Source organism: Haliaeetus leucocephalus, unplaced genomic scaffold (genome assembly GCF_000737465.1).
Source record: "Haliaeetus leucocephalus isolate CR32 unplaced genomic scaffold, Haliaeetus_leucocephalus-4.0 Scaffold556, whole genome shotgun sequence".
Lineage (NCBI taxonomy): Eukaryota > Metazoa > Chordata > Aves > Accipitriformes > Accipitridae > Haliaeetus > Haliaeetus leucocephalus.
This window is the reverse complement of record NW_010972992.1, coordinates 2,083,429-2,094,061: the sequence shown is the minus strand read 5'-3', so window position 1 is coordinate 2,094,061 and position 10,633 is coordinate 2,083,429. Positions and strand designations below refer to the sequence as shown.

The 10,633-nt window shown below is 44.9% G+C and overlaps 1 protein-coding gene across 4 annotated transcripts in view; it reads right to left on the bottom strand.

Moving 5' to 3' along the window:
- The window catches only part of PAX7 (paired box 7), a 100,791-nt gene that overhangs the window by 7,825 nt on the left and 82,333 nt on the right, over nucleotides 1-10,633 (bottom strand). The window contains exon 8 of one of the 4 annotated variants that reach the window (XM_010577252.1): nucleotides 2,776-2,841. The exons of the other annotated variants lie outside the window; for them this stretch is intronic. Coding sequence (XP_010575554.1) covers nucleotides 2,776-2,841 — 66 coding nt within the window. The remainder of the gene's footprint in view (nucleotides 1-2,775; nucleotides 2,842-10,633) is intronic. 4 annotated transcript variants of the gene reach the window in all.

Sequence of the window (10,633 nt, the reverse complement as noted above, 5' to 3'; positions counted from 1 at the left end):
CCCCCCCCGGGACGTTTCATCACTCTCTCCCATACTTTAAAAGAAGGGGAGTTAAAAAAATGTAATTAATTCCCTCCATTTCTGAGCTGGCCCTCAGGGCCTCTGGCCATGGAAACTGTAGCAGGGGAAATGTGCACCCTTTATGATAAACGAATGCGGCTTTGGAAAGGGAAGTGCAATTAGGGCCTTCAATCTGTGCAATCAGGCCTTCAGATTTTAGGTTTGGGGGTTGGGGGGGACAGTTGGGTGTGTTGGGGGGGCAGGAGGGGCTTGAGGGGCAGACAAGTGATGGGGAGAGATACCGCTTCGATAGAGAAGGGTGTGAGCGCATCAAGGAGGGGAGAGGGAGGGTAGCAGATAAGTTCCATGACAAAACCTTGCCCCAGCAGACCTGGCTGCTGCACCTCGCTGGTCTCTGCAGTCAAGAGCTCTACAGGAAATACCAGGGCAGCCGGACACGCCATACATCCTGAGTCCCTACATCTCCTGCCCTGCATTATCAGTTTGCTTTAGGCTTGCTAAGATAGCCAGCCGATACAGACATCAGGCCCTGGACCCAGCAGGCTTTATATCTACACTCAGTGATGCTACACTGCCCCATGACCAGGAAGGCACAGAGGTGTTGTAAAGAGATCAAACCCAAGCAAACAAAACGATGGGGAGGCAGGAGCCTGCAGACAGCATTTTCCAGAGTGACCCCTGATTCTGTGGTGTCTCCATTTCTGGACACTCAATTTGACACAGCGCAAAGCATCCAAAATCAGAGGCTGCCTTAGAAAAATGCTGCATTTAGAAACTGCTGAGCCTGGCTAAGTTCTGAATAAAGGGAAGACGTAATGATCTGCAACTAGCTGAAGGGTGTTAACTCCAGAGAAGCTGCTGGGTGGTCCCAAAGGAATGCAAACTGGATACCAGGCAGAAACCAAAAAGGGAAAACCAGAGGAAGGGTCTCCTGGCAGTGGGTAGTATTTCTGAGGCTCTGTTACTGCTTTCCTAGGAACCAGTAGAAATCCTTTCTCTTTGGGAAAGGCTGGATATGTGATTAGTTGGAATATTTTATACTACATCAGGCAAAAAGCACTAGGAAATTCTTTGTTGTGATGAGTGTTTGTAGGCTGAAATCTCTCTTTGTTTCAGCTTCTGTGGTGTTAACATTAACACCGCTTCCTAGGGAATGGAAAGTCTGACAGTGGCCTGATGGCCGTGCTGGGAAACATGCTGTATCTTATGGTTTTACTAAAGACATGGAGCAAGCTAATGATTGTCTCTGAGTTCCTCCATGAGGGCTTGGTCTCTCTGCCATTTGTGGTTGATTCAGCTTCTGCTCTGGGTAGGTCACGCTCTGTCCTCCAAGACTGTTCTTAGCTACTTGGTGGGGACCCAGCTTAATCTTTTCCATCTTTATTTTGCAGCCTGTTCAGCTAATCTTTTCCTTCTCTCTTGCAGAAGGCAACCCTTCCTCATATTAATGCTTTTTGATCTCTGTGGATTCATTTTCACTTGGTGGCAAGAGGAAGAGTTGATTATTCTATACATACATTAAATGGAAACAAAATGACGAGGTGACTGTAGGACTACTGAAAGCCAAAGAAAGAGTTGGGAGGAGATAAATACAGTTTCCCCAAAGATCTTCACTTGAAAGGAGGATAAATATATGCAAATATGCCCCTAGGTAGGACTAAAATGACTTATGTAGCAATCACTAACACTGCACTCAAAACCAAGCAATTAATTTTGAATATTTTCTAAATCACTAGACCCAGCTGAGTGGTATCCCAATATGCCAAACTAATCCACTAAGTTCACCCACTACATTTGATTTTGCAGTCAGGCCAAGGATCCAGACAGTGCTTCATGCTTCTTGCACCTAGAAAATGTCTGATCCAGTTAACTGCGGTCCCTTCCATCTAATGTCTCTTCCAACTAAATTTTGGAGCCCAGGGAGCAAACTTCACATTAGCTTTCCTTAAGGGTAACTTCACTGACACTGACTTCAAGCACAGTCCTGATTCACACCAGCATAAATGAGCAGGTGACTTAACTCTCTACTTCTATTTTGTTGTGGGTTAAAGTTTAAGAACCCTGATGCTCTACTGCCTCATCTAGCCCAGTATTTATAATCCATCAAGCAGCATGTTACTAGTGCTAAAGAGAACAGTGTTATGAATATGAGCTAAAACAATCTCACAAGTCCTTCCTGCTATGGAAGGACTCCAGGGCTGACATGGCTGCTGCTCTATAGCAGTAATGTCTCATTTTCCTAACCTTCCCCACTCCATTGGAAAATATGTGGAGGCCAGTGAAATGCCTTTCCCAAGGCCATGCGAAGTGTGTCAGAAGCAAAGCCAGGAACAGAATGCAATGTGCCTGAATCCTTTCTGGTGTGTATGGGACAGATCATACCAAATCCCCTCAAAGTGGTCAGAAATGGTTACTGTGGGCCTGTGCTTGAACAGTGGTACAGTTTGGCAGTGAACAATAAACCCAGAAATATCATCAATGCCTTTCAGTGACTTAAAACATCTGAAGGATGTTTCAGCGCCAGAGGGGAGCCATCTAGGACACAGTGGGTGAAATGGACATGAGCATTTGTGTCCTAAAATGACCCTGTTCACTTAATGGATGAAAAACTGCCACACACTCATGATGGAGAGGGCTTGGGGAGATGCTGGGGATGAGATGGATCTGGGGATGCAATGGTGAGCTGCAGCAAAGCAGACCAATGCAGGCTGTACAGGGGGAGGATTAGAAAAAAAGGCGATGGGAAGTTATTACCTGATTGTTCAAGGCTATGGTGAGGTTCCACCTGGAGCACTGCATCTTGTTTTGGGCACCCTGCTTCTGTAGAGATGTACAAATTATGGAGAAGGTCTAAAGAAAAGTTTCTAAGCTATACAAAAGAATGGGAAGGTCTTAGCTATAAGGGTAAGAGAAATTGCTTAAGTCTGGATGGCCTGGGAAAGAGGAATGGGCTCTTCTTGCAGTGGAAATACCATAAGGAAATCAGAAGCACCACAGGGTTATGCATCCAATAAGGGCTATGAGAAATCCTGTGGCAGAAGTGTAATTTGGAGGGGAAGGGCGGAGGCAACACTGTGAATGGGAATTACATTAAAAACTGCTTGATCTAGAAACATGAGCCACTATCCCTGGCATTAGGGCACCAAACTCTACTATCACTTAGATAAAAGCAGATGGCAAAGTTTTTAGTAGTCTGGATAACCAGAGAGGAAACAAAAAGACATGCCGTGCTAGTGCAGGCTGTTTAAGATAAAGGGGGGTCCCAGTTCTATGGGCATCAATTTCACTAACAAGCAAAATCAAGAGACATGGGTTCACCCCTTCCAGAAACAGGAGAGACTCAAGCCAAACGGCTAACTAGCGCCTTGCCATCTTGAAACTGTCAAAGGGGTCTGATTTTCATGCACTGCTGAGTATCTCCCCTCTGAAAATGGGCAGTTTGTGCTTTACTAACCATCAATATCATTATTCATCTTGTGTTACCTAAGCATGAAGTGTTTTTCCTGATTAAATTGGAATTGCTAAGACATTTCATATGGAATAACCAAAAGAAGGCCAATGCTTCCCAAATGTGCTGGTCGGCAAACCAAGCCACCCCATCCTCCTTATTTCTAGGCAGTAGACTGCATTAACAGAAGTCACCACAAGCAAACTCTACTCTGATGCTGTTTTCCCCATGAATATGTTTCTCTGTGAAGGCCAAATGAATACTCTGGAAAGGAAAGCCTCCATGGGAAAAATCTCTTTGTTGAGATACGGAGCATCCGTGGGCACCTTTACACAGGGTATTAATTGCAGGAATATGAATCTTGCTTGTGGCATTTTGGAACTCAAAGTCACCTGGGATGAGAAAGCAGAAAGGCACGACCACGGAAAACTGGAATTCCTAAAGATTTCCAAACCAGCAGAAGGACTCACGTTAGGTTTGGCTTTGGAAATGGGCCAGGCTTGTGTCTTTTCTTCTGCACCTATTTGTCCATTCTTGGGTAAGCTCAGATATGCTGATGGTGGGTGGGGAACGAAAAGCTTCTGGGGCTTGGTGAGAGATTCAAAATACCAATAAACAAACAAACACACACCAAGGTTTCCTGCTAAATCAGCCCTAAATCTATTGCTGTGCATCTGCCTGATGTGAATAATGTCAGGGTAGGAAGAACACGCAGCACAGCTAAGTCCCAGCAAATTAAAACTGTTTTATAAACTTCTGTTATTCCTCTCTTCAGCAGCCCCATGCTGGCAGAGACTAACAAAGACAAACCAAAATTCACAGAAAGGTCTCGTCTTCCCCCTCCTCCCTTTCTATTTCTCTCCCTCCTTTTTTTTTTTTTTTTCCCCATTTCTCAGCTAAGCTGATCTGTGCTCGCTCACTATCACAACCCCCCGCGGACACTGGTAATGGAGTGCGGGTGCTGACTTACTGCTTCGAAACAAGATTTCCTGAGATCCTTTGAGTCCACTCCATGCCCCCCCTCGCCTGCTTTTCTCTCTGTGTCTCTCTCTTTTTGGAGAGTGGAGGGGAGCCTCTATAAATGTGAAAGGAGCTGCACTACAAAGAATCCCCCGAGTGGCATATCCCAGCCCCAGGCGAAGCTGCTTGGTGCACTGATAGTCCTGCGTATCTGCTCTAGGACTCCTCTTTCTCTTCCCCTCCCTCTTTCTCTGATCAATCAAGGGCTGTAATCAGTTAAGGTCCAGCTTAACTGCAGTGTAAGATACACCAGTTAAGCAAAGCCAATGCCTCCAGGGTTCCCATCGTAAATACGGAGAGGTCATGGGGAGATGAAATAACCCTGATACGTTCAGCAAGTGCAGGGCTAGCTAGGCTCACACCAAACACTTAATAACTCTAGCTGGCAAAAGAATGGAAGAAAGGGAAAATCAGAAGCGCTTCCTATTGCCAGCTCCTCTGCTGCTTCTTTGCTTGCTCTTAGTTCCCTGCTTTCCCGAGGGAGCGTGGTGCATTTTTTAAGGTGAGGATTTCTCTTTTCAGCTCACCCTAATGAATGAACAATCCAGACCCTGGTCCTGTGTGCAAGCGCCTCAGCTCAGTTTGGATCTTCTGAGGCTATCACAGGGATGAATTTCTAAAGTCAGGACCTCTTTTTCCCTCACCTGTAGGAAAATCACAGCTCCTGAATCCAAGGAAATGCCTTTTGCAGCCCTACATAGTGCCATGTGCTCTTCTTTTGGACTTCTCTCTGCTGCTAGGGAGCACTGTGGTATTTTCGAAGACAGGGAGCTGCTTGCTTTTGCCAAACGTGAACCCCCAAACCCTCATAGGATCTGAACTCCGGGACAATGGAGCTGCAGCCACCAAGATGTGGAGTCCACTGGTGTAGAGGCATTAGTGCAAATAAAAATAGGAGAAAAGAGAAGAAAGTGGGGATCCTTGCTGCTTTAACAGAGGATTACCCTTACAGCTAAGATGTTCTAGCTCAACCACCTCTTCCCCTGTTTTGCTCCACAGTAAGGCTTTTCCTTTCTCTCGAGAAATGTCTGTTCTCAGAGAAGGTCCAGGGAAAAATGACCCCTTTGTATTCATTATTTGTAATCAACTTTACACCAAGTTCATGCTGTGCTGAATCCAGACAGCTTATAGATTCATAATGCACTTCTTGAAGAGGGGGCTGGGGACACTTGGACCGTCGAGGGGACTTTCCTGTGCAGGACAAGCTACTGTCTGTTTCCATTTCTGAAACCCCAGAGCTCATTTCTGCCCCTCAGATGTGAGAAATCTGGCAGGACTCAGTCACCATCAAATCTGCCCCCAAATTCTGTCTGGTCTTAATCCCAAACTCATAACTCTAGCTGAACACAACATGAGGTTTGGATCCAAATACCACTGTGTCGGCTCCTGTCTAATTGGACATTGGCCCACTAGGCATTACAGATAGGGGAAAAAACCATGTAGGATTTATTAAAAACGATGCAGACACACAAAGAGCAGAACAAAATCTTTAACCAGAAGTGATAAGAAAGCCCTAAAGGATTTGAGTTTAGATAAGTATCCCTCTTTGAGTCCTCCAGCTCTTTAAAAGCTATTTGGACTGGAGTTTTCCTGTGGTGTTATAGGTGCTTACTTAAGCAGGGGATGAGATTAATTCTTCCCTGGGTACTTCGGCACTCCTGCACCTGGGGTCTGCTGAGGAGCAGCACAAACCTTGATAAGTTTGCAGTGATTACTTGAGTAGCCATCACAAACAGGTGAAGTCTTTGGACAATGAAGTGTAAAAGTAGAAGCTCCTGGGCTAACACATCATTAACTGCGCTTCGTTCTTATTTGTCTAGCACATGTTGATTTTGGCTACCTCTCTGAAGGTACTCCAAAATGAAACATTATTTAGAATTATAATATGAAGCCACCAACAAGCGATCTTGAGCATCAGAGTAGTGAAATGCCTATTTCTAAAACCTTGCTTTTCTTATGAATATAATTTACTGCCTTGAACTAAGTGATTTTTAAGAAGAAAAAGATACACTGATGAAAGGTAGCTGTCTGCTGGCAAAGCTATGTCTGTGCCAAAGGGAAGGCTCTCACCTCATTAAAATTAAACCTCTTCCAAACGAAAACAGCAATACATTTACTAAGTGGGTATGTAAACCAGAACATACCTTGCTCTCCTGTACAAATGCAAAGAACTTCATACATTAACCCCACAATTCTTGGCTGAGCTACAAGCTCTCTTTTATGAAAATATCTTGATCAAAATCCTCCAAAAAATGGCAAATCCTTTAACTTTCTGAGTAGAGTTGTCCCCTTGCCTGTCCTCCTCACTGCAAGGCCAAGGGCAAGAGTGAAGGTATCACACCCTTGTATTACTTGAGCAGAGTTTTTAAGGCATCTCCTGCATGCAGAAGTTTAAAAGCATACAAGCCACTGCTGATCCAGAGATAAATGGTGGAAAAGGGATTAGAGATACTTAGCGGAGGAGAGGGAAGACTCAGGAAGGGCTGATTATTTTAAAGATATGACTATTTAAAGATAATGATTGCATAAATTTAATTAATGCATTTTCATGCTGCAAATGGCCGTTTTGTAATTAATGTATCTGGCCTCGCTAAGCATGGGAGATCACATCTCCCAGCCCCCCCCCCCCTTCTCAATTCCCCCCTCCGCCTCTCATTTAATGAAAGACAGAAAGCAGATGACAGAAACAATTTGTCAGCCAGTACGGGTGTCAGATGCCTAATTGGTTGCGCTGAGTTAGTGGAAAGTAAAGGGGGAGAGGGTCGAGGCTGGGGGGGCTCTTTCCTCTTTATCTGAGGCTTCGGGGTGGGTGTCTGTGTTGGTGAGGGGGAGCGAGGAGGCGAAAGTGTTTCTTGTTAATTGATGGAGATTAGGACACAGATTGGCTGTGGCAGGGACTGGGCAGTGACAAGAAGGGGACAGGAGAGGCTGGTTAACACCCGTGCAAACAAGCTGCCATATCTCACAATACGTTAAGTCCCGGCAGCGTTGACAACATCAATGGTTATCTCCTGCGCTCCTCACTCCCACTGCACCCCAGTACCCCTGGTCATGACTACTGGGGGAAGAGCTTACCGCACAGATCAGCAGCCCTGGGCACTGCTCTCCTCCATTTGGTTTGCACCCTCCAGCTTACAGAGGAATCAGCACCTTGGCAGAAAGTTCGGGACCCTGGGGAAGGGTGCTGAGCATGGGAGGATGGAGGGCTGAGGCCATGGGCAAAGCAGAAAGCCCAAGAACAAGACCACCGCCTGGGTCTTACTTGTCCTAAGCCTTGCCCTGGGTTCAGACCACTGCGTCAGTGTTAGGACCCAAGAGATCCTCAGAAAATCTGCATGTCCTGTCTCCTCCTGTCCCTGCCCCATTATGAGACTGTCTTAAAAACTGCAAGATTAAGCAAAACTGGAGTTAATGTATGTACCAGCTGGTGCCTGAGCTCTGTGGGTGCATTTGGGTCACTGGTAATAAAGCCCCCATCTGATTAATTCTCCCCTGGTCATTATGTGGAGAGGAAAACCTCCTGTCCACACAAAAAGGCCCAGGAGTCTGGAGCTTTCTGTATCAGGAAGCCAATCCCCTGAAATCCAGCAAGAGCTGAGCATCCTGACCCTTCAGACACCCCCCAAGAAAGCAGCAGGACAGAGCACATGCTATCCAAAGTGACACCTACATAAAAAGCAGAAATGCGTCTTATTTCTGCAACATTCTTCTTTCTTCGAAGATTTCTGTGACCTGCTTTAATGTATTTATCATCAGCACTAGGCAGAGCAGGGCTGCCACCTCTCACCTTACTAGTGGAAAAATGAGCCCAATAAAGGCTAAAACTTGAGATGGTGCAGAAGTTTATGGGGGAGCAGGAATTTGAACATCCCAAAGCCAAGGTTGATGTCCACACTCCAGATGGCCTTATAATAAGTTAAGCACGGAAATGAGGGGAACTTCAAAACACTAGTGCCATATGATGCTGTTTAGTATATCTATAGGCCTTTCGCTGAAGATAGAAGAAAGTTTTACAAAGGTGGGAACAGTTTTGTCAGCTCTGTTTCACAGCCATACACAAAAATGGTGATGGGTAGAGAGGGATGGGGAGAAAGAGTTAAGAATAGAAAATGTCGAGTTTCCATGCTGGGCTCTGATCACATTTAAACATGCAGCCTGCAGTAATGAAAATACTACTAAGCTTCTGTGTTATATTACAGGTCCCTCTATAAAAGGTTTATGAAGGGTTGACAGGTGATTAATAAATGTTATGAAAAAGATAAACAACTTTTTCTTTTAGATGAAAGCAAGCCTTTCAAATAGCATAAATGAAAATGGAAAGGAAATGGGTGAGGGATGCAAGTGCAAATACAAACTTTTGATTGAAAGATCAAAATGAAGTAAACTACTGCAATTTGTAACCAAAAGATATAAAAAATAAAATATCCAGTTGCAATATTTTTGTCCCTTTGTTTATAAAGAGAGAAAAAGAAACTCTCCAGAGAGTGTTGAATTAAATGAAACCATTTTGCTCTTCCCAAAATGTCCTGGCAACCCGTCCCCTCATCCATAGTGATCTCAGTTATCCTTTCTGCTGCATGGTGAGCATGTTACAGATACACGGCAGGGCTTGGCGGTTTATAATGAAGCCATTCCTATTGCTATTTATTTGTGTTGCAATGACACAGAAGTGCTGTAGTCAAGGAGCATGTCCCACTGTATGAGACTCCGCACAAAAAAACAGAAACAAAATCCCAAAGCCCCCAAATGTCAGATATTTCAGATCTGGGGACTGGCCATCTCCCCTTGGGCCTGGCTCTCTTTCTACTCCCATCCCAAGAAAGGAAACCCAGAAGAAAAATAAAGATGAAGAAGGCACCAGATTCCTGAATCTCCTCCCCTGCAAAGTGAAGAGAGTAGAAGCCAAGACTGGTCCAACTCTAAGAATGAAAAAAAGGGTCTAAGGTGCTGCAGATAAAATGGAGCAATGGGAATTATTAATTAATCTGTTCCAAAAATTCACCACGCATAGGCACTTAAGAAGTACTCAGCATTTACTCCTTCCATGAACACAACCCCCACACACCCTGGCATAGTCCTTCAGACTCTGGTACACACCTAGCTTATTCCTTCTGGTTTATAAAACACAAATGTGAATCATTGAGTGGTGGAGCTCTGCTGGGGAGGAATATGGTCTATTGTGTATTAAACAAATGCTAAATGATTACAAGCACCATATTGGCTGAGAAAAAAAGCAGGCTGCGGTGAGTTGTGCCTGTCACGTCACTGCTCCTGCTTGGCAAGTAAGTTCTAATGCACAATTGGTATTTATTAGATGACATACAACAACTGTCTCATTAAATCAGGGCTTGAGCGTAGGCCGGAAGTCTTAATTTAAAGTGTCACCAGCTATTGAAATCAGATGGTTTAGGCAGGAGTGGAGTGAAAGCAAGGGGGAAAAAAAATGGAGCTTAAAGAAGTGGAAACAGTCACTGGTCCTAACCCAACTTTTGAAATGGGTTGTGATTTTTATGCTGGTCTGGGCACTGGGTCGAAAAATATTTGTTCTGCATTTGCTTTCTCTACATGCACTTTCAAACTCTCCCCCTAATAAACGGTTGGGCACCTTTCTGTGTTTTAAATGCAGTGTCGAAAGCAAAGGTTAATGCTGGAGATTGCATTCCAATTGAAAACGCGGCAACCGGTAAATTTGGTTTGTTTAGAGTGGAAATGCTTGAACTGCTGTAGATGGGTGGCGGGTGCGAGAGCATGGGGAGAGGGAGGTGGGAGACGCTCCCTGCGCCCCAGCTCCTCTCTGGACAAAATTAAATTTCAAAGTTTAATGAGTTGCGAAGGGCGCTGGATTAAAAAGCCTGGTCCCTGCACTGCCAAAACTGAAGCAGTGTGATGAAGAGAGAGAGAGAGAGAGAAAAAAAAAATCCCACCAAACCCAAAACGTCAGGGAACAGAGCAAGTGAAAAATGTCAGGGCAAATTGCTCTTGACAGTGTTAATATCTGCACCTCATAGCAATAATTACATGTAAATAAATAGTGAAATAGCTCTCAGCTGGAGTCTGTACTCTGAGTGCAGATGCCACTAACAGCCAGCTGGGGACCTTTCGCTCTTCGACTGCCGTTTTCCCCCCCTTTCTTCCCTCCCTCCC